General features: G+C 39.2%; 2 protein-coding genes across 2 annotated transcripts in view; one reads left to right on the forward strand and one right to left on the reverse strand.

Annotated features, from left to right (window-relative positions):
- Positions 1 to 540: 540 nt before the first annotated feature.
- LOC126484074 (electron transfer flavoprotein subunit alpha, mitochondrial) lies at positions 541 to 16,851 on the reverse strand. The gene is made up of 6 exons (XM_050107444.1): positions 16,695 to 16,851; positions 13,487 to 13,639; positions 3,281 to 3,545; positions 1,848 to 2,063; positions 1,556 to 1,707; positions 541 to 920 (listed from the first exon to the last, which is right to left on the reverse strand). The coding sequence occupies exons 1-6, from the start codon at positions 16,728 to 16,730 to the stop codon at positions 744 to 746; spliced, it is 999 nt and encodes a 332-aa protein (XP_049963401.1). The 5' UTR covers positions 16,731 to 16,851; the 3' UTR covers positions 541 to 743.
- A 149-nt stretch (positions 16,852 to 17,000) lies between these two features.
- LOC126484075 (6-pyruvoyl tetrahydrobiopterin synthase) overlaps positions 17,001 to 23,736 on the forward strand; it is a 30,448-nt gene continuing 23,712 nt past the window's right edge. Inside the window, exons 1-2 of the mRNA XM_050107445.1 lie at positions 17,001 to 17,232; positions 17,349 to 17,428. Of these exons, the coding sequence (XP_049963402.1) occupies positions 17,165 to 17,232; positions 17,349 to 17,428 (148 nt within the window). The 5' untranslated portion in view covers positions 17,001 to 17,164. The remainder of the gene's footprint in view (positions 17,233 to 17,348; positions 17,429 to 23,736) is intronic.

Below are 23,736 nucleotides of genomic sequence, written 5' to 3' on the forward strand. Positions count from 1 at the left end.
ATCGTATAAGAATTTTCCTATTTTGTCTTAAATGGGTAAGTATTTCCAAGTTCTGTAAGGCCCATATTAAGTATGCTTTGATAAAATATAAAGTTATGTAAAGTAACTATTTTTGGCAATTACTTTTTGAACATGGTTATTAGATGCACAGTCAAAGAAATTCACTTGAAAACTTAACTGGAAATCATTACTGCCAACTACAGCCTTTTCAGAAATATGATTACAGATAACATTGGTTCCTGCATGCTAATGAACTGTGAGTGTGTGTGAGGTCACCTCCATGATAAATCAGTTCATTCAGCAGACTAAATTTAAGTTCAGCAAGTAAAAGCATTACAGAATTATTATTCAAAACTTTATCCCACACCCATCCCAAATTAGCATACACTGAACTTGAAAGCAAAGTGAACAAGCTGTACTACATACCATAAAATACATCACAAAATGCAGAAGCTTATTTGTAAATATTGCTAAATATATCAGCCTATGACCATATTTTGGTAATTATAGATATATAACTTAAATAAAATGAAACACCGATAACAGGACCAGCAATGCATGGCAGATATTTATTAAATTTTGTGGTACATTCATTTCCTCATAACAAAAAAATACTTAGGACCACAATGTCTTAAGAGGCATTGTTTATGAAATAACATAATGACGACGTATAAAAATGTGAAATATTGTGATTTGGCTTCAGATTATAAAAATAAACTTGCTTAAATATAAAAAATACAAACTCAAAGTTTAGAAGTAAGTTCAGGTACAACTTTAAAGAGGTCAGCAACTAATCCGTAATCAGCCACTTGGAATATTGGAGCTTCCGGATCCTTATTTATAGCGACGATTGTTTTTGAATCCTTCATACCTGCTAAATGCTGGATGGCACCCGATATACCCACTGCTATGTACAGCTCCTGGAATTAAAAATAGCATTTAGTTTAAACACAAACAAATTGATCAAGAATTAAATAAATGAAAAATATAACTGATTGATTACAAGACTACATGGGGAGACTTAACAGGACGGATTGCTTATTTGTACAACTTAATAATAATTTAGTTATAAAAAAAGGTCATATTGTGCTTTACACAAAGCAATGAGCAGTGGTAGAATGCTGTCATTCTTTGTAACTCCCTGTGTAAACTGCTAAGCATGGGTGGCTATTGGTGATACTCTGTGACAACTGAATTAACTTTAATTGCAGTCAAATTACCGCTTTTTTATTTTATTTTTTATTTTTTTTTATCCACAGCTGTAACCTGATGGTAGACCCTATGAGTCAGGAATATATACTCAAACTTGAAGAAGAGCGACAGAAATCACAAATCCCTTGTTCTGTAAATTGAAACAGTCTTGTCAAGTTCTGGCATAAATAATACATGCCATTATGAGATACAGCTGTTCCAAATTGCAGAGAGGGATCAATGTTTTAATGGTTTGCCAGTATAAACAAACATTTAATTCTGCCACATTTTAGTTAATGTTTTCTGTTAGGAAAAAGGGATCAAGACTGATTTACAAATTCAATAAATCAATTAATATACTCACTGGTGCTACAATTTTTCCTGTTTGACCAACTTGTAGATCATTTGGAACAAATCCTGCATCAACAGCAGCTCGAGATGCACCTACTGCTGCATTGAGCTTGTCAGCAAGATCATACAGAAGCTTGAAGTTGTCCCCAGACTTCATACCTCGGCCTAAGAAATGTATTGTTTATGTCTTACACAGCCCATGTAGATAATATGGTAATGGGATCATCATACATAACTAAAAACTAGAGTGAAACCTAACAGAATAAGTTACATCATTAGATGCAAAAATACACATATGCACTTACCGCCACTTACAACCACCTTGGCACTAGTGAGTTCTGGCCTGTCACTCTTGCTTAATTCTTGTCCAACGAACTGTACTAGGTCAGTTTTGTAGTCTCCTGCAGCAGCTTGTTCAGTAGAAGCACTGCCACCCTCCAGAGGTGCTGGTTCAAAATTCGTCCCCCTAATTGTGACGACTTTAACAGGATCCTTTGACTTCAATGTGAGGATCGCATTTCCTTAAAACAAAAAATTACAGTGATAATTAGAGACATGTTTTAAAAAATGGTCAAGTATGTCAAGGTTCATTCAAATCATCAGAATAACACTTGATTAATTCTCAAATAAATACACACGACATTTCCAAAGCACACTCCTGGCTTGAAAATTTTGTGGGGGGTGTTTCTTTTAATTGTGCTGGATTCAACTTCATTCAAATTGTGATAGAATCTGCTTTGAAATACTTTTAGTTTATAGCTAAAATCAAATAGTTCAAATGGCTCTGAGCACTATGGGACTTAACATCTGAGGTCATCGGTCCCCTAGAACTTAGAACTACTTAAACCTAACTAACCTAAGGACATCACACACACCCACACCCGAGGCGGGATTCGAACCTGCGACCGTAGCGGTCACGCAGTTCCAGACTGAAGCGCGTAGAACTGCTCAGCCACACCGGCCGGCTTAGTTTATAGCCTGTCAGATAGTGATATAAAATAGCTTATATTGTTTTCTAAAGTATTACATTACATTTGCAAAGTAGAATCCTTACTGCAATACCCAACATCCGTGCGCGCATATGGAGAGAGTGCAAGCCTGTTCCCGTGTGTGTGTGTGTGTGTGTGTGTGTGTGTGTGTGTGTGTGTGTGTGTGTGTGTGTGTGGTCTCTCTCTCTCTCTCTCTCTCTGCTTGCGCCCCCACCCCTTCGATACACATGACAATTTGCAGTTATTTCCTGTGTGAACTTGTTTAAAATCAGTAAACAGACATTTTCCAATGCTTGTTAACATAGTGTAAATACAATCTCATGAGCTCACCACCTATTCACTCAACCTTTTGATGATATGTTTTCAGGATTGAGTCTCACAATGAGAAATATAACTGGGATGCTCAACTGTAGTCCAAGCCAGCTTTTTGACTTAATTGTTTAAGCTGTTCGAGTTCTGCCACACAATGACAAAACATTAATTTTGAATGATCTGCTTGCTGGATACCAAAAAACCAAATTTTCTCCAGTCACATCAAGTAATTCTGAGACGCAGCAGACAGTCATCTCAAGCAGAAGGTAGCACAAACAAACACCCTTGCTCACAAATCTAAGTTTGTCTACCAGTGTATTGTGCAGTTACTTCAGCAATATAACAAGTAAGCTTTTTCACTGTACCATAGCTTAAATTGAACAGAAGTTACAAAACCACAACATAACACACAGATACAAAATCATATGTGATCTTACCTGCATAAATTGTCCTTACGAAAGTGTCTGGTGCCTTCACATCAATGATATCTGTAATAGGCGACACATTAAGCTTTGCTGCAATGCGAGGAAGGACAGACTTGCCAAAAGCACTAGCACCAGCTACAATATGTGAAAAGTTGAACTGCTTCTGTGTTGCCAACACAAGTGGAGTCAGAGTTTCTGGGGTGAATCCCAGAAAAGCATCATTTTCTGCAAGGAGAATCTTCGACACCCCTGATGCTTTTGAAAGCTGTGCAGCAACCTGTAAAGAATTAATGTACTGTACACTGGTACACTCTTTGAAATCTTGAAGGTGCCATAGATAAAATACAGGGACCAAAGGGTTAACTACAACTTTTACAGAAACCAGTAAACAGATGTGTGTCTAAGGACATAAACAGGAAGCAGTGGTTGATAAGAGAATGAGAGACAGGACTGTAGCTTATCTCCAGTGTTATTCAATCTGTACACTGAGCAAATAGTAAAGAAAACTAAAAAGAAATTTTGATGAAGTTCAAGGAGAAGAAATAGTCAGTTTAAGGCTTACTGATAACATTTTAATTCTGTCTAGATGGCAAAGTATTTGAAAGATCAGTTGAATGGAATGGATGATGTCCTGAAAAAGAGGTGATAAAATGAGCATCAACAAAAGTAAATTGATGATGACCAACACAGAGTGAAATAAAATGCCAACTGGCAATAGCAAAGAAAAGTGTTTTTGAAAAAGAGAAACCTGTTAATACTAAATATAAATTTCAGTGCTAGGAAATTTTTTCTGAGTATTTGTCTGAAGTGTAGCCTTGTACAGAAAGGAAGATTTATGATACACAGTTCAGGTTCAGACAAGAAGAGAATATAAGATTTTTGGGATATATTGCTACGGAAGAATGCTTAAAATTAGAAGGGAGATTGAATAAGTAATGAAAAGGCAATGAATCAGCATGAGGAAAAAGAGAATATTATGGCACAATCTGGCTAAAAGAAGGGATTGGGTGACAGGACATCAGGAAAGAGTCATTTTGTTATGGAGGGAAGTGTGGGGATAGAAGGGAGGAATGTAAAAATTGTAGAGGGAAATCAAGGCTTGAATACAGTGAGCACATTCAAATGGATGTAAGCTGCAGTAATTATGCACAGGTGAAGAGAGTTTTACGGTATAGACTAGTGTGGAAAGCTGCAACCCCGACTGAAAAACCAACACCACATTTCTTTAACACTAATCTAAGAAAACGTCGCATCAAACTTTATTTTTTAAGTCTTGTGTTAGCCTTCATATCAATTTCATATTGCACTCTAAGCTTAGTGTCAAAAATAGCACTGAAAGTAAAGTGACAAGAACTACAATAGTTTCATACTATCAAAACAAATTTGTAATTCATCCTCTTTTTTCAATATTTGTCGACAGTTAAATCAGTATCACATCTTTCTGGAGGTATCATGATTAGTACATGTCTTGTGACAACTACCCATAAAATAATACACATTCACAACTTTTCATTTCACTCTAGAAAAGACAGTGGCTCAGTGGTAAAATGTCTGAATACAGATCCAGAGGTCACAGGTTCAACTCGCAGTCGACGTAAGTACTTTTATCTGTCATTTATCAACTCTTTCCCCCACTGGGAACCATTTGTATGAGAAGAATGCCTAGTTGTGCCGGGTTTCGAAACCCACATTAAACTGTAGATCTACTTATAAAGGGGCTGGATATGACGGTTCGGACATCTTAGGAAGGCAGTGGTATATTGTCTCTCAATAGCACAATGCCTAGAAAAGCACTGTGGTGTTCAAACTGACATTCAGGTTGATGGCCACTTTACTTACTTACAGAAAAGAATAATATGTGGACTGCCTGACTGACTACAATGGAATCCAGAATGAATTTTCAGTTTGCCATGGAGTGTACACAGATTTCAATCTTCCTGATAGATTAAAACTGTGTACTGGACTGAGACTGGGACCCCAACCTGAAATCTTTGCCTTTCGTGGGCTAATGCTCTACCATCTGGGATATCCAGGCACGACTCCTTCACAACTTTATTTCAACCAGAACCTCCCACTTTCCAAACTTCACAGAAGTTAAGGCTGTGAGTGTGAGTCGTGAATCATCAGTGGATAGCTAAGACACATTCATCGACAAAAGCCGAAAGTTCTGAGTGAGTCTTGGACCAATGCAGTTTTAATCTGCCGGGCAGTTTATATTAGAATCACATCCCTTCAATTATATTTAATTCACTGTCAGTACCAAAGAGGTTATCTGATAACTGAAGTGTTAAGTGGAATGCCTGTAGCAAAGGAATTAAGATTACAAAGGCAGCAAAAACTGTAAACCACAAGCACGAAGACAGAAAAAAAAGATGCACGTCCTTAGTACAGTTAACAAAATTCCTATTTCACATGGAATCACCTAGTGACCATTACCCTCACATTGCAGATGTTCATATGAATAAGTATGTGTAAGAAAAAAGGTTAAAATAATTTTCCATGTTATTTTGATCAAAACTAGATTTAGGGGACATTTTTAAATGTGGGTCACTTGCACAAACTGGCTTCTAGAGCCACAATAGTCACTACAACTTTCCTATTTGTTAATCAGTTTTGTTCATCTTGGTGTCATTGGAAAGAAAGATAAAAGAATCAACTATAATATAAAATTATTAAAATGATGGAAATATGCATGTAAATAGTTACAAATCTGTAATGAAAGCTATCTTATTTTATTTTATTTTTTTTTTTTTTTTTTGCAAATTTCAAGAACTTTTCCACCAAAATCACAAGTTGCATCATCTTAGTTTTCAACCCTCTGTGTACCAGTGGTTTCTGTCTGAAACCACCCTTTTCAGGTACCAGTGCTTTTTATATGAAACCACTGATGTGGTGGCAAGATAAGACACCAACTGAGGTACTCTATGAATGTAGTGCATTGTAGCAGTCAGTCACAGCATTCAAAGCAACAATCAGCAAGGAGCTTGTGTTGTGTGTTGGTAAGAGATTTTGATGTGTGTGATGTTTAGTGACCATACTGACTAGATCGTTGACAGTGAAAGCATACCCAATATTATTATTGTTGTTGTTGTTGTCTTCAGTCCTGAGACTGGTTTGATGCAGCTCTCCATGCTAATCTATCCTCTGCAAGATCTTTCATCTCCCAGTACCTACTGCAACCTACATCCTTCTGAATCTGCTTAGTATATTCATCTCTTTGTCTCACTCTACGATTTTTACCCCCATGCTGCCCTCCAATGCTAAATTTGTGATCCCTTGATGCCTCAGGACATCTCCTACCAACCGATCCCTTCTTCTAGTCAAGTTGGGCCACAAACTTCTCTTCTCTCCAATCCTATTCAATACCTCGTCAAGTTACATGATCTATCCACCTAATCTTCAACATTCTTCTGTAGCACCACATTTCGAAAGCTTCTATTCTCTTCTTGTCCAAACTATTTATTGTCCATGTTTCACTTCCATACATGGCTACACTCCATACAAATACTTTCAGAAACGACTTCCTCACACTTAAATCTACACTCGATGTTAACAAATTTCTCTTCTTCAGAAACGCTTTCCTTGCCATTGCCAGTCTACATTTTATATCCTCTCTACTTCAACCATCATCAGTTATTTTGCTCCCCAAATAGCAAAACTCCTTTACTACTTTAAGTGTCTCATTTCCTAATCTAATTCCCTCAGCATCACCCGATTTAATTCGACTACATTCCATTATCCTCGTTTTACTTTTGTTGATGTCCATCTTATATCCTCCTTTCAAGACACTGTCCATTCCGTTCAACTGCTCTTCCAAGTCCTTAGCTGTCTCTGACAGAATTACAATGTCATCGGTGAACCTCAAAGTTTTTATTTCTTCTCCATGGATTTTAATACCTACTCCAAATTTTTCTTTTGTTTCCTTCACTGCTTGCTCAATATACAGATTGAATAACATTGGGGAGGGGCTACAACCCTGTCTCACTCCCTTCCCAACCACTGCTTCCCTTTCATGCCCCTCGACTCTTATAACTGCCATTTGGTTTCTGTACAAATTGTAAATAGCCTTCCGTTCCCTGTATTTTACCCCTGCCACCTACAGAATTTGAAAGAGAGTATTCCAGTCAACATTGTCAAAAGCTTTCTCTAAGTCTACAAATGCTAGAAATGTAGTTTTGCCTTTCCTTAATCTTTCCTCTAAGATAAGTTGTAAGGTCAGTATTGCCTCACGTGTTCCAACATTTCTACAGAATCAAAACTGATCTTCCCCCAGGTCGGCTTCTACCAGTTTTTCCATTCATCTGTAAATAATTCGCGTTAGTATTTTGCAGCTGTGACTTATTAAACTGATAGTCTGGTAATTTTCACATCTGTCAACACCTGCTTTCTTTGGGATTGGAATTATTATATTCTTCTTGAAGTCTGAGGGTATTTCGCCTGTCTCGTACATCTTGCTCACCAGATGGTAGAGTTTTGTCAGGACTGGCTCTCCCAAGGCCGTCAGTAGTTCTAATGGAATGTTGTCTACTCCCGGGGCCTTGCTTTGACTCAGGTCTTTCAGTGCTCTGTCAAACTCTTCACGCAGTATCGTATCTCCCATTTAATCTTCATCTACATCCTCTTCCATTTCCATAATATTGTCCTCAATTACATCGCCTTGTATAGACCCTCTATATACTCCTTCCACCTTTCTGCTTTCCCCTCTTTGCTTAGAACTGGGTTTCCATCTGAGCTCTTGATATTCGTACAAGTGGCTCTCTTTTCTCCTACTTGATCCTCTGCTGCCTTCACTACTTCATCCCTAAGAGCTACCCATTCGTCTTCTACTGTATTTCTTTCCCCCATTCCTGTCAATTGTTCCCTTATGCTGTCCCTGAAACTCTGTACAACCTCTGGTTTAGTCAGTTTATCCAGATCCCATCTCCTTAAATTCCCACCTTTTTGCAATTCCTTCAGTTTTAATCTACAGTTCATAACCAATAGATTGTGGTCAGGGTCCACATCTGCCCCTGGAAATGTCCTACAATTTAAAACCTGGGTCCTAAATCTCTGTCTTACCATTATATAATCTATCTGATACCTTTTAGTATCTCCAGGATTCCTCCATGTATGCAACCTTCTTTTATGATTCTTGAACCAAGTGTTAGCTATGATTAAGTTATGCTCTGTGCAAAATTCTACCAGACGGCTTCCTCTTTCATTTCTTAGCCCCAGTCCATATTCACCTACTATGCTTCCTTCTCTCCCTTTTCCTACTCTCGAATTCCAGTCACCCATGACTATTAAATTTTCGTCTCCCTTCACTACCTGAATAATTTCTTTTATCTCATCATACATTTCTTCAATTTCTTCGTCATCTGCAGAGCAAGTTGGCATATAAACTTGTACTACTGTAGTAGGCATGGGCTTCGTGTCTATCTTGGCCACTATAATACATTCACTATGCTGTTTGTAGTAGCTTACCCACACTCCTATTTTCTATTCATTATTAAACCTACTCCTGCATTACCCCTATTTGATTTTGTATTTATAACCCTGTATTCACCTGACCAGAAGTCTTGTTCCTCCTGCCACCAAACTTCACTAATTCCCACTATATCTAACTTTAACCTATCCATTTCCCTTTTTAAATTTTCTAACCTACCTGCCCAATTAAGGGATCTGACATTCCATGCTCCGATCCATAAATGCCAGTTTTCTTTCTCCTGATAACAACGTCCTCCCGAGTAGTCCCCGCACGGAGATCCAAATGGGGGACTATTTTACCTCCGGAATATTTTACCCAAGAGGACGCCATCATCATTTAACCATACAGTAACGCTGCATGCCCTCGGGAAAAAATTACGGCTGTAGTTTCCCTTGCTTTCAGCCGTTTGCAGCACCACAACAGCAAGGCTGTTTTGGTTAGTGTTACAAGGCCAGATCAGTCACTCATCCAGACTGATGCCCCTGCAACCACTGAAAAGGCTGCTGCCCCTCTTCAGGAACCACATTTGTCTGGCCTCTCAACAGATACCCCTCCGTTGTGGTTGCACCAACGGTACGGCTATCTGTATCATTGAGGCACGCAAGCCTCCCCACCAACGGCAAGGTCCATGGTTCATGGGGGGAGTACCCAACATTATTGTAGTGTAAATTTGAGTTGGTGCTGTTGCTGTTATGAGTGGTTTTGAAGCAGTTTGTACTTTTGATATATATTTGTTACTTTTTGGCCCATGTCTGTTATTCATGGGTATAATTTGTTTCAGGCATAGGAGTTCATAGAAGTTTCAGGATGTCAGGTTGTGTCTACAAAAAATGCAAAACTGCTTTCAGATATATCTCATGAACTGATGGTTGGTAGAAAATTTTATCCCCAAGTGGTTACAAAGTGAAACAACTTTAAACAATTGATTATTTACTTTTTGCCAATTTATTCTTGTATTCATTGCTTGCTGTGAAAATGAAGGTCAATTTTGTGAAAAATTTAAAATTTTATTATGTTCTTGGGGATTAAGGGATTAATTCACATAATGCCTATTACAACACTTTTCAACACAAATCAGAACCCAGTTCTTTTCATTTCTTGCTAGCAGCACTCCCAAACACCACACGCCATGCGCAGAGTGTCACTGGAGGACTGCCTTGATTTTGTGCTTTCGGCATTCTTGCCGGGCTCCCAGGCTCTTTCAGTGCCTCTTCTGACTGCTAAGTTAGTCAGAAGTAAACAGTATTAGTTGGTAACAGAAGTGTGACTGCTGTGAACTGGCAACAGCTTTATGATCGTTCTTACTCTGAGCATGTTACAGGGAGATTTCTGCTATGTCAAATATAAATCTTATTTGTTCCTAAACATAAGCAATACAGATAACATAAAATTGTCATTAACTCTTTTATCCCTTTTCTGCACAATACACACACCCAATTTAGAAATAATTATGGAAAACAAATGTTCTATAGTCCCCCTCATCCAGAAGAAAAGTAGTAGCAGCAGCAGCAAAACGATTTGGTTTAATAGACATGTCAAGTATGAATGAAGCTTATACTGAATCATTGAAGTTGAGAATTAAAGTTAAGAATTTCCTGTTAGAATATTGACAATGTTAGAATAGCCTACTGACAATGTGTGTGTTGTTCTCATCAAAGGCTCTAATTTGGAATATTTGTGATGACATACAAATGATTTTCTGCAATCCTTTTAATAAGCAATGTAAAGAAGATGTTAAGAAATGTTTAAAATTAAATTCTTTACCCATGGCAAGCAAATACAAATGACTGACTTATCTCGGGTACAAAGCTTTGGGCAGCATGTCATAATCCCATCCTATCTCCTACACATACAGCTTGCCAAGGATGGATGAATGTGAAGTTGATGATCCAGAATATACAGCAGACTGGTCTACAGTCTTTGAGAAACTTATGAAAGTTGAGAATTACTTGGAATTTCTTCACCATTAAAAATTAACTAAAGAACGCAAGACAGGCACTCAAAATGCACTCAATCCATGTCTTTTATCTTAGCATTAAAATTCCAGCAAACAGCTTCCGAAGTGCTACCTGTTCCAGTGGAAAATGTGTGAACAACATTGCAGCGCTAAATGATTAACACTAACTTGATGGAGAAAAGAAAAGTCTAAAGATTTTTGTAACACTACAGAGTACATGATAAAGAAGTCTAGGGTATAACAAAAGTAATGTGGTATTTGGTCAAAAAGGAAACTAGAAAGTGGGAAACAGAATAGGTAATGATGTGGAAACACTTGTTCAGACTTTTTACTATTATGACGACGTACACTGAATTTCTGCAAGTAAAAAAATTGTTTACGTGTGTCTTCAGGGACTGGCAAAACAGTATAATGGAGCTAGAATCCTTACAAAATTCTGAAAATGTTATTTTCAAGCAATTGACCAAAACTGATCAACCTTCATGGAATGCAATGAAAATAATCTAACTTTAGTACCTCGTCTTAAGATGAAAAAATTAAATATGAGAAACTTCACACAATGTCATTAAATACTGAAATCTCCAAATTGTGAATTAAAATCAAGCATGGAATTTTACATCAGCTGTAGAACACGCAAATAAAAATCTGTACCGGCACAAATTTTCATTTGCTCTGAAATATTCTACAGCTGACGCAGAACCATAATACAAGTTTTTGAGTTCATTCTCAGTTTAATGCGGCTGTTGATTGTTAAAGCAGTGTCTCAGACACTGCAATGCAGTACTTTATCCTTCTGTTAAGTACTACAAAACACAGGGCTATGTTAAGTCAACATCATTGTCTTGCATAGATTCCCATGCAACTGCACTCACCTGAATACTGGAGCAAGTAACACACATCAAACATGTCATTTACTAAAGTGATGGCAGTTAGGCACAATATAAAAACTTCAACAACCTTGCAAATTTGTGCCATCATAAGCAACATTATGGGATAACAGCATAATGGAATTTTGCCTCTAGTCATAGCAAAAATGCACATAAGAGATGGTGGGACTCAAACATTTAGTCACAAGAACAAGTTTACAGAATCCACATGACAATTTCATTTCATGTCCAAAGATCTGTTTATATTCGTCACGGGAAATACAAAATTTTACATTGTAACAGAGGAGATAAAATTCACAAATATATTACAAAAATAATATGAAACTGGTTCTACCATTACTGGGATCAGATGTAATCATTTCTTCAAACCACTGAATGACAGCAGGTTGCAGATAATGTGTGTATCATCATCATCATCATCATCATCATGTTCATACACGTCCATCAAGCAAGGCCTCTTATCTGCCATTATCAAGGAAGAAATGTTTGTTGCAGCCACATATGATAATCAATGGTGGCGTGCAAAAAATTTGGAGATCAGTGAAGAAGAAAAGCAAAGGTAAAATTAATGAGCACAGTTTACTCATAGCCACTTCATGCCAAAGTTTGGTGGCTCCCCTATGATCCTATTTTAATAGTTTTGCACTCTCTTAGTGCAAGCTCAAGTCACACATATACTTTAGGATCAGACAGTATTTTCCATTGATATCTTGTAGAAGAGGGTGAACACTTTTTAAAATGTTATAGATCTATTTAATATGAATTGAAGATCATTTGTTGACATTAGCTAAGAGAAAAAATAGAGCAAATATAGTTTCATTTATGTTCTTTCTGTTTAAAAACACTAACCGGCACAAACACAATTGTGATTTTTTTATGTTGATAAGTATGATGGCTAATATTACGCGAAACAAAATTAAGATGGTGAAACCTGTGATTTTGGTGACAAAAAAATCCTGAAATTTACAAAAAATCTTTAGAAATGTCTCATTACAGATCTGTATGCACAATTCCAGTATTTTAATAATTTTATATCATAACTGCTTCTTTTATCTTTCCACTGACACAAAGTTGACTCAAATGTACTTGTATGTAAAAAACTTACAAGGTTACAAACTATTAACACACCTTTCCAGCAACACTAATCTGTGAAAATGTGCATAATTTCAAAATTATGCATCAACAACAGCTTTGATCCAAAATTTGGGAAAAGATATTTTAAACTTTTTTCGTATGTTCCAGTATTTTCATATAACAATTTTTCACAAACATTTGTGACATGAGGGTGAGCCAAAAATGACATTTACAGGATCATGGTACCAAAATGTTCATGTTGCTCAGTTTTAACACTAAACTTTTTCAAGTTCCTGTAAGTTAACGTGATAAAAAGGAAGTAGCTAAATTACCGAAATTTATTCTGATGTAACTTATGATAGTGGCAGTGATTACTTATGTACTTTTATTCAAAATTAAATTTATCCAAGTTACAACTTTAACTGCTTCTCAATGAAATGAAACGAGTGTATGGCATTGTTGGCTGGGAGGCCCCATTTGGGGAGTTTGACTGCCAACTGCCAGTCTTATTTCAGTCGACGCCACAGTGGGCAACTTGGCGCCAGTGATGAGGGTGAAAGGATGATGAGGACAACACAACACGCAGTCCCCGAGGGGAGAAAATCTCCAACCCGGCCAGGAATCTAATCCGGGCACACTTTCGTGGCAGGCGAGCATGTTACCACCCAGCTAAACAGCCGGAAACTGCTTCTAAATAAAAGTAGATGTCACAGTCTGTTGACAAATTATTGACTCTGCAAAACTTACACAACATGAGCAACACAAACAAAGTATACACCTATGTAACCAAGTTATGTTATTCATTTGCATAAAAATCTATTTCATATACTAACCGGGGCACATTTTGTTCCAGCTACAAGAACTGAAATATCTCCACCAATCTTTTTTGCTGCACTTATGGCATTCTGTGTTATTGGTATCAACTTTTCATTGTTGTGCTCGGCTAGCACCAAAGTGCTCTGTAGCCTCTTCAGATGATTAGAAAGCTGCAAGCAAGGAAAGGAAGAACAAATTGCAGTATAACACACTTACTATAGAAATATACATGTGCTTGCTGTCCACACTTCTGAAGCAGACAACTTACAGTATTAAAAATTATTATAAAGACACAAAAAAAGAAGCATTAAATTTCAGCATTAGTCTACCCACATTGCGTTCCTTTAAAAAGGCAATTCATTTGGTATAATATAGATTTAATTAAAGTAACATTATCAAGTAAATTTTAACATGAAATACTATATAATATGGGGCATACCCTTTAATGAAAGTTTTAAATATTACATTATGTTACAAATTGTTAACTTTCAATTCTGTCAGGATGCAATATATTGTGTCATTTTACAGTTTTCCTGTACAAATTGGGGTAAAAGAGTGCTTACCAGTGTTCATGGATTTTCCATTGTGTGCTGGTAACAGTTCGCATTAAGAATGGTTGGGAAATGAACGTGGCAAATTATGAGCTGGATATGAGCAGCCAATCTCATTGCTCAGTCATCATTTCCTAAGCTTTGTAAATAATTTTTTTAAAGGTAAGCTAATAAGTTGTACTCTAAAGACCATATTAGAAATTTTGATATATTCACAAAAAAACACTGAAATATTTGTGACGACCAGGATTATACAGCTTAGTGATTCTCAGTGGCTATATTATGCTATCACCCAAATGGCTATGGCCAAGGTTAATTAACTGCAAGCAGCAGCATGCAACGGGAAAGCTGCAGACACTAAGTGCACTTTAACCCAAAACAGAACATACAACCAAATACAGGGTTCTGATCATAAAGAAATAAGTTGTCCTTTCGTATTTTAATTATTCTCTTTTAGTAATGTTCAACTAGTAATTGAAAATCTTGTGCATCCCGTAATTTGAAGACCGAGGACACAAATGTTGTAAACAGGGTGATTACACGTTATGTCCTCTGTGTGTGTGTGTGTGTGTGTGTGTGTGTGTGTGTGTGAGTGCGCACGCGCAGCAGTCGTAGCCTTTTAGTTACATACTATTGGTAACACAATCAGTTCTTACTGACTGATGTGTTCCCAGGGTAACAAATACACAAAATATGAACACTGTTTTCAACTAACAGAAAAAGACAATAGTAACAGTAAGCAGGCCCATTGTGAAGACTTGTTTAAAAAGCAAACTTCGATTCCTCGACAATAAGGGCAGCAGTAGAGATCCGCAAAATTAAGGCTCATTACCCTAAACATCCATCTGTTACAAAGCATTAGAACATTTTAAGAGCTAATGTATAAAAAGGTCTCTGTAACAGAACAAATTACACCATCATGGATTCCAAAGGCAATAGTCATGCAAAACTGAACTCACACTTCTCAGAAGGCATCCTGCACACCACGAATCAGAGCAAGTAGACTTTCACGAGGCATTTGATTAACACACCAATGCTTATTAGTGACAGTAAGGTCATATCACGTGTCAAATGAAATGTGTAACAATTTATCATTTCAAGTTAAGATGGATACAGCATACGATCTTCGATGGTTAGCCATCTTAACACACATAGAACTAATTTCAATGTTTCCCAGAAAAGTGTGTTAGACCCTTTTACTTCTACTTCTACAGCAATACATTGCAAACCACTGAAATACAAGGCAGTGGGTACTTTTGAATGTACCAGTTATTAGGGCTTCTTCACATTTGATTTACATACATAGCACAGTAAGAACAACTATTTAAATGCCTCTGTGCATGCTGTAATTAATCTGATTTTGTGCACAGAATCCCTATGGAAATGACAAGAAGAGGATTACAGTATCCATCATGTTTCTGTTTAAGTTGCGTATTATTGATCTTGCAGACTTTATATAGTAAAATCTGCACCTATCCTCACTGCAAATGGTTCCCCCTTCATCCTACGCTATCGTCTTAGTGACCTAACCATCCTTTAGACCATCCCCAAGCTATCCCTCTCTCCTCCCCAAGCAAGGAACTGTTACTGTCAGGAAATTGGATGTGTATCACTTTCGGACTTCAGGGATACTAATCACTTGTGATGTTGGGCACCCAAAACAACAGTCAAGTGGAAGTGGCGCACTGTATGTAACATATGATATTAATAAAAATAATGTATTATACAGAAAATGTGGAAATTTATCTTACCTCTTTGGAATGTCAATACAGTTTAATGAATATGGAGTTTGATAACTGTTGCTATGCTCTGTTAATACAAGTAAATGCAGCTGTCTGAGTCAATACCAGACACTTAGTTAAAAAGTCATATTCATAACGGAGACCTACATCTCTTCATTCGTATATTTGCACATTGTACAGTAGACCTACACAGTCTGGTATCTATTACTTTTCGGTCTGCTGCTATAATAGATGACTGGAAATGTGAAGAACTCGGAAGACTAGTGTTTAATATGCCATTCATGACCAAAAATGACATGTGTGGAGTAGGTAGGCAGACATGGCCCACCACTGTCCTACAATTACGGGAAGTGATTTGGTGACACTTATTCCAGGTGGCTATGAGGAGGATTTTAATCCCATATTTCCCGAAAACGAGTCCTGTGTCTTAACAACACCCACCACTACAGTGGGTGTTAAATTTGTTTAAGTAAGTAATTTAAAATGTGCCGTACTACAGTTGTTTGGGAACATACAAGTAACAGCATTTCGTATTCCTTACGGAAATACCGATTCGGCAAATTTTTCTACTAGTGAAATCGCAATTTCAGGATTAATGTCTGTGGCGATGTAAATAAATTTAGGATTATATAATGGCACACCAGCGTAGCGTATGGAATCGTTTTAACAGAAGTACCTCGTGATATTTGGCTGCGCTTTTACTTGACAAAATGGGAGTGACCGTTTGATAAACGGTACACTCAGATAGCCACAAAGATGCGGGAGGCGCAAAATTGTTGAGAGCAGGAACGAAGAGGGGTGTTGAACAATGTGGAAGGGCTGTAGTAACTATATCACCAGGTAAACACAGCTGTTAAACGGCAGACAAGCCTTTTCAATATATGGTCGGGCATCGTATTAAATGTATGAAAGTATACTAAAACGGAAGCTACCTGCAATGCTAGTCCCCTGCTGTTAGATGCGAACATTTTACTCCGAACTTAGACTCCACATCACACACACAGACTTCGACCCCAGATTTTCGCCTGGTCCATAGATGGAGTCAAAGGGCAATTGCTCCACTAGTAGCAAAACACGAGGCAACTTAACGAAATCAAATCGTCAAGTATTTATTACGATCTTTCCGAAATGAAAATACCTATCAATGGTCAAGTGACAAACAAACTGAATAATTTTCACTTTGGTTGTTTACAACGTTATCCCTAGAAAACTTGAAGCTTTTCGGTTACGTAAATAACGGTTGGTAATGCCGGAGACACCTGTTATGTGAGATAGTTGAGCGAGTTGTCAGACGACCCGCATTGGTAAAAAAAAGAGTATGTCAGTGGCTTTTCGTTAGGTAACAAGTTGACCACGGATCTTTCTGTGTCTGTGCCCAATTTTGTTCTCGTCACATAGATCAATGGCGGGCAATCCAGTAGCGTACCTCACTCGTAGGGAAATATTCAGCGCTTGTCACAGATTACACAGGTAAAACTCTCCGCAGCGAGCGCGCTGTTTAAAGTGTTCGCTTTAAATTCTCTGCTTATCATTCCTACTGAAATTTGATTTTTTTTTTTTTTTTTTTTTTTTTTTTTTTTTTACAGTCCACAGCTTACAGATGAAGAAAACCGTGTAACATACGGGAAATGCAACAACTTTCACGGGCATGGCCACAATTATGTCGGTAAGTATAGGGTAAAGCACAAGAAAACACATACTGCAGTGTATGGAAATGACCAACTGCACAAACTCCAAGTCTCCCAGATTGTTGAATGTTAAGTTGCTCTAACGACTGAACAAAGTAAATGGGTTTTCTAAGCACTCCATCCATCAGTATGTGAACTAGTGAGGTAACCGGGAAGGAAGAGGGGACTTGCACACTGGATGTGATTGAAAACTAGTGCCTTTACCAACGTACACAAACAAACAAAAAACTTCAATTGCCATTTAGTCCCTACAGAAACTTGAGTAATTATTTTGTCATTGGCCCTATGCTCTTATTGCTACATGTAAGGGACCAAACTTATTCAAAACTATGGGAGGAATTACATCTTTTTTCATGTGACAGAAGTGGCTGTGGAATGGAAGACGGCACACTCCTACGCAGAGAGCTATGTTACATTGCACAGACACTGCTGTCAAGAATCAGTTTATCAACATTGTGTTTGTCAAGAAAGAATGACCACATATAAAGTGACTCAATTCATTTCTAAAATTTTCCCAATTTGTTTGTACTCAGGTCACTTAATATGATAGACACATTTAATCCTCTCTCTCTCTCTCTCTCTCAATTCTTCATGTAAAGTCATTGCTGCATCTTCATCTACACACTGCCAAATCACTGTGAGGTGCATTTCTTCTTGTTCCACTCACTCACGGAGTGTGGGGAGAATGGTTGTCTCTATGCATGCAGTAATTATTCTAATCTCATCTTCACAGTCCCTATGTGAGTGACACGTAGGGGGTTGTAGTATGTTCCTAGGGTAATCATTCATGGCCAGTTCTTGAAGCTTTGTTAATAGACTTTCTCGGGATAGTTTATGTCTGTCTTCAAGAGTCTTCCAGTTCAGTTCCTTCAGTATCTCTGTGACACTCTCCCATGGATTAAACAAACCTGTGACCATTTGTGCTGCTCTTCTCTGTATACATTCCATATTTCCTGTCAAGTTTATTTGGTACAGGTCCCACACACTTAAGCGCATTCTAGAACAGATTGCATGAGTGATTTGTAAGCATTTTCTTTTGTAGACTGATTGCACTTCCCCAGTATTCTACCAATAAACCAATGTCTACCACCTGCGTTACCCATGACTTAACCTCTGTGATAATTCCATTTCATATACCTACAAAGTGTTATACTTAGGTATTTGTATTAGTTGGTTGATTTCAACAGTAACTCATCGATATTGTAGTCTTAGGTTACTATGGTTTTTTTTTTTTTTTTCATTTTGTGAAGTGCAATATTTTACATTTCTGAATATGTAGAGCAAGTTCCCAATTTCTGAACCACACTGAAATCTTATCAAGATGTGACTGATTATTTATGCAGCTTCTCTCAGACAGTACTTCATTACAATTAATGCCATGTCCGCCCCTGGTAGCTGAGTGGTCAGCGCAACGGAATGTCACACATAATGGCCCGGGTTCGATTCCCGGCTGGGTCAGAGATTTTCTCTGCTCAGGGACTGGGTGTTGTGTTGTCCTTATCATCATCATTTCATCCCCATCGACACGCAAGTTCCCGAAGTGGTGTCAACTCGAAAGACTTGCACCGGGCAAATGGTCTACCCGAAGGGAGGCCCTAGCCACGTGGCATTTCCATTTCCATTAATGCCATCATCTGCAGAAAGCCGGATTTTACTATTAATATTGTCTGTAAGGACATTAATATACAACATGAACAGCAAGGGTCCCAACACACTTCCTTGCGGCATGCCCAATGTTACATCTACGTCTGACAATGACTCTCCAACCAAGCTAACATGTTGCATCCTCCCTGTCAAAAATTCTTAATCCAGTCACAAATTTCACATGGTACCCCATATGATTGTACTTCTGTCAATAAGCTGTGTAGTACCGAGTCAAATGCTTTATGGAAATCAAGAAATACAGCAGCTACCTGATTGCCTTGATCCAAAACTTTCAGTAAGACAAGTGAGAAAAGTGCAAGTTGGGTTTCACATGATCAGTGTTTTGGAAAACCATGCTGGCTGGCATTGAGGAGGTCAATCTGTTCAAGATACCTCATTATGTGTGAGCACAGAATATATTCTGAGTCTACAAAAAATTAATGTCAGGGATACTGGACGGTAGTTATGTGCATCGCTTCTACTAACCTTCTTGTAGATGGGTGTGGCCTGTGGCTTTTTCCGAAAACTGAGCATCAGTTTTGTTCGAGGGACCTACCTAATAGTTAGGAGATGAACTAACACAGCTTCAAGTTCAGTATAGAATCTGACAGGAATTCCTTTGGGCCCTGGAGTTTTTTTCAGTTTTAACAATTTCAGCTATTTCTCAACACCACTCACACTAATAGTTATTTCATTAATCTTTTCAGTGGTGCAAGTATTAAACTGGGCCAATTCTCCCAGGTTTTCCTTTGTAAAGGAACATTTGAAAACAGAGTTAAGTATTTCAGCTTTTGCTTTACTATCCTTAATTTTGGTTCCTGTTTCCTTCACTAGGTACTGACACCTGGTGCCACTAACAATCTTTACATACAACCAGAATTTCTTTGAGTTCTGTGAAAGGTCACTTGACAATATTCTGCTGCAGTAGTTATTGAAGGCATCACACACTGTTCACTTGACAGCCAGACATGTTCATTCAGCATCTCTCTATTTATAGCCCAACACTTTGCTTCACACCTATTATGCAGTAATCCCTGTTTCTTTAGAAGTTTCTTTACAGTGACTGTATACCAGGGAGGTTATCTCCCATTATGAACTGTTCTATTGGGTACATATCTATTCAGTGTATGGTCAACTATTCTTTTAAACTTGAGACGGAGTTCATCTACATGCTCCTGCCCCACGCTGAGAGTTTCAAGTTCCTAATTGAGATACGACACTACTGATTTTTTTAATCTAGTTTACTGAAAATATATATATCCTTGTTTTAGTTTCCTGTTGCTGACCTTTCATCCAGAACCTGAATTTTATCTTAATGATGATCCACTCACTGTAGTGGAGATGTATCGTTTCTTAAGACTGGTTTTCGACGCCCAATTGACTTGGCTACCTCACCTTCATCAGCTTAAGCAGGAGTGCTGGCAGCGCCTCAATGCTCTCCGCTGCCTGAGCAACACCAACTGGAATGCAGATAGTTCTAAGCTGCTGCAGCTGTACAGAGCCCTTGTACAATCCCACCTTGGCTATGGGAGTCTGGTTTATGGTTCGGCGGTGCCCTCAGCGTTGCATTTCGTCGACCCAGTGCACCACTGTGGCGTTCGTTCAGCAACGGGAGCTTTTAGAACGAGTCCGGTGACCAGTGTCCTGGTGGAGGCCAGAGACCCTCCATTGCGAATCCGACACACACAACTGCTCGCCAGTTATGTTGCACACATTTGTAGTTCTCCTGAGCATCTAAATCACCGTCTTCTTTTCCCACCCGCAACAGTTCATTTCCTGCACTGGTGGCCCAGATCAGGGCCCACGGTTGCGGTTCGCATGCGATCCCTTCTCTCTGAACTGGAGTCCTTCCCTTTACCACCTCTACTTGAGGTCCATTCACGTACACCTCCATGATGTACACCTCGACCAAAGCTTTGTCTGGACCTTTTGCATAGCCCTAAGGACTCCGTGAACCCCACCGCTCTCCGCTGTCACTTCCTCTCGATTCTTGACGTGTTCTGGGGCTCTGAAATTGTTTACACTAACGGCTTGATGGCCGATGGTAATGTTGGCTTCGCCTATGTCCACAGAGGCTATATTGAACAGCATTCCTTGCCCGCTGGCTGCAGTGTATTCACTGTAGAGCTTGTGGCCATATCTCGTGCACTTCAGTACATCAGTTTCTGTTCTGGTGAGTCATTCCTTCTCTGTTCTGACTCCCTGAGCAGCTTAGAAGCTACAACCAGTGCTACCTTCACCACCCTTTCGTAGCGAACATCCAGGAGACCATCTCTGCCTGGAAAGGTCCAGTTGTTCAGTGGTGTTTGTGTGAATCCCAGGACACGTCGGCATCGCAGGCAATGAACTTGCTGACAGGCTGGCCAAACAGGCTATGCATAAACAGCTCCTGGAGATGGGTATCTCTGAAACTGACCTGTTTTCTGTCTTATGCTGCTAGGTTTTTTGGTTTTGGAAGACGGAGTGGCATAACAGTATGCACAACAAACTGTGTGTCATTAAGGAGACTGCGAATGTGTGGAAGTCTTCCATGTGGGCTTCTCCCAGGGAATCAGTTGTCCTTTGTCAACTCCGCTCACACATGGTTACCTCCTCCATCGTGAGGACCCACCTAGGTGTCGCTGTGGCTCCCAAATGACAGTTGTCTACCTCTTGCTGGACTGCCCACATTTAGCTTCTTTGCAGCAGACTTTTAACTTTCCCAGCACCCTACCTTCAATGTTGGGCGACAGTGCCTCAACAGCAGCTTTAGTTTTACGTTCTGTTCATGAGGTAGGGTTTTATCATTTGATCTGAGTTTCAGTGTGTGTCCTTTGTCCCTCTGTGTCCTCCACCCTAGGGCTTTTAGGATGGAGGTTTTAATGTGTTGCAGAGTGGCTGGCTTCTCCTTTTTTATTCTTATGGTCAGCCAGCCATAGTAATCTGCTTTCTTGTTTTTTATCTCCTCTCCCTGTTTCTAGCGTCTCGGTAGTTTACTTGTCCTGTTTTGTCCATTGTTGTGTTTCTTATCCTTCTGTCATTCTTCTGGTTCTTCTTTTCTCCTGTTATTGTGCCTTACGTTTTCTTCTTTCCCTTGGGTAATTGTTCTACTGAGAACAAGAGACCAATGACCTCACAGTTTGGTCCCTTTCCTCCCCCTCCCCCCTCCCCTTTTTAAACCAACCAACCAACCTTTGAACAAAGGGCTTCCAGTCATTGAATATTTTGAAATGCCTTAGCGGAAAGACATGGAGAGCTGCCAGATGCTGCCTCCTGCAGTTTTATAGGGCATTTGTTCGATCACGTTTAGATTATGGAAACATGGTCTACAGATCAGCCTGTCCTTCCTACCTCAAGGTGTTAGATGCTGTCAACCATGAAGGCATTCGGATATCGACTGGAGCCTTTCGGACCAGCCTAGTTCAGAATCTGTGTGCAGAGGCTGGTGAACCACACTCTGGATTCGTCAGCGTGTCCTTTTGGCTTGACAGGTGTTGAAAATCTCAGTCTTGCCTCAGTCATTGACACCTTTGAACGGTTGTTCAGGAATCGGCCCCATGTGACCAAGTCATTTGGAATACGTGCTACAGACTGTCTCACAGATCTGGATCTATCAGGCATCAAAATACACAGCCAGGGATGGACCACATTGCCATCTTGGTGTCTTCAGAGGCCCAAAGTGATGTTAAGCTTGACAAAGTACAAGACAACTTGTCCTCCGGATTATGTTTTTACAACTTGGTTTCATCCATTTTAAGTTTGTACCACATTTTTATTATTGTTTATATAGATGGATCTCAGCAAGAGAATGTTCTCAGTTGTTCTGCTGTTTTCCCTGATAGTGTTTTTAAAGTGCATCTTCTGGAAAAATTTACAAATTGTGATGCAGAATTGTATGGCATTCTGATAGCACTGGGGAGGATTCACCAACATCACTGTAGAAGATTTCTTGTCTGTTCAGACTCATTTAGTGGACTGCAAGCACTTCACCAAACGTATCCAGTAGAGCAGCTGATTCAGCTCATCCATGACTCCTTACAGTGGCTCCAACACCGTGGCAAGAAGGTGATCTTTTGCTGGGTACCTGGTCACAGGGCAACAGCATGGCTGACAAAGCCACCAAGGAAGGACCGTCCATCAATGACCCATCCCGCTGCACGCCATCATCTCATTTTCTGACAGACGGGTCATGCATCAGTGGGAGACAGAATGGTTGCTGGTGATAGAAAACAAACTGCAGTCGCTCAAATTGGCCACAAAGGTATGGCGGACTTCATGTCAGCCTTACCACTGGAAGGAAGTTCTGCTTACCAGACTGCACATCAGACAAGCCCTTTAACACATGGCTTTCTCCTCCGGCGAGAGGATCCACCACTCTGTAAAGTTTGTGGCGTGCCACATTCAGGTCAGCGTATTGTGGCAATGTGTGTGCTACATACTGATATGAGGGCAACCCTCAGTCTCGATGGAGACCTGACCACCATCCTCGCAGATACTAATTCCAGTGTTACAAGAGCGGTGAAAGTTTTGAACTGTCAGGGCTCATCCCTAAATTGTTGAGGAAGGGAGGCAGACTTTAATAAGTTATAAACTGCTCCACATGTGGGGACAGCTTTTGTCCACACCCATGAGATCAGGATGCCGACTTTTCGTCACAGCGCTG

Source organism: Schistocerca serialis, chromosome 6 (genome assembly GCF_023864345.2).
Source record: "Schistocerca serialis cubense isolate TAMUIC-IGC-003099 chromosome 6, iqSchSeri2.2, whole genome shotgun sequence".
Classification (NCBI taxonomy): domain Eukaryota; kingdom Metazoa; phylum Arthropoda; class Insecta; order Orthoptera; family Acrididae; genus Schistocerca; species Schistocerca serialis.

Excerpts from the sequence above, each read along its gene's own strand:
- LOC126484074 (XM_050107444.1), bottom strand. The coding sequence starts at position 16,730 with ATGTTCGCATCTAACAGCAGGGGACTAGCATTGCAG. Across the intron at positions 3,546-13,486 it reads CTGGAACAAAATGTGCCCCG|GTTGCTGCACAGCTTTCAAA; the intron begins GTTAGTATATGA and ends AATTCTTTACAG. Across the intron at positions 2,064-3,280 it reads CGTAAGGACAATTTATGCAG|GAAATGCGATCCTCACATTG; the intron begins GTAAGATCACAT and ends TTTTGTTTTAAG.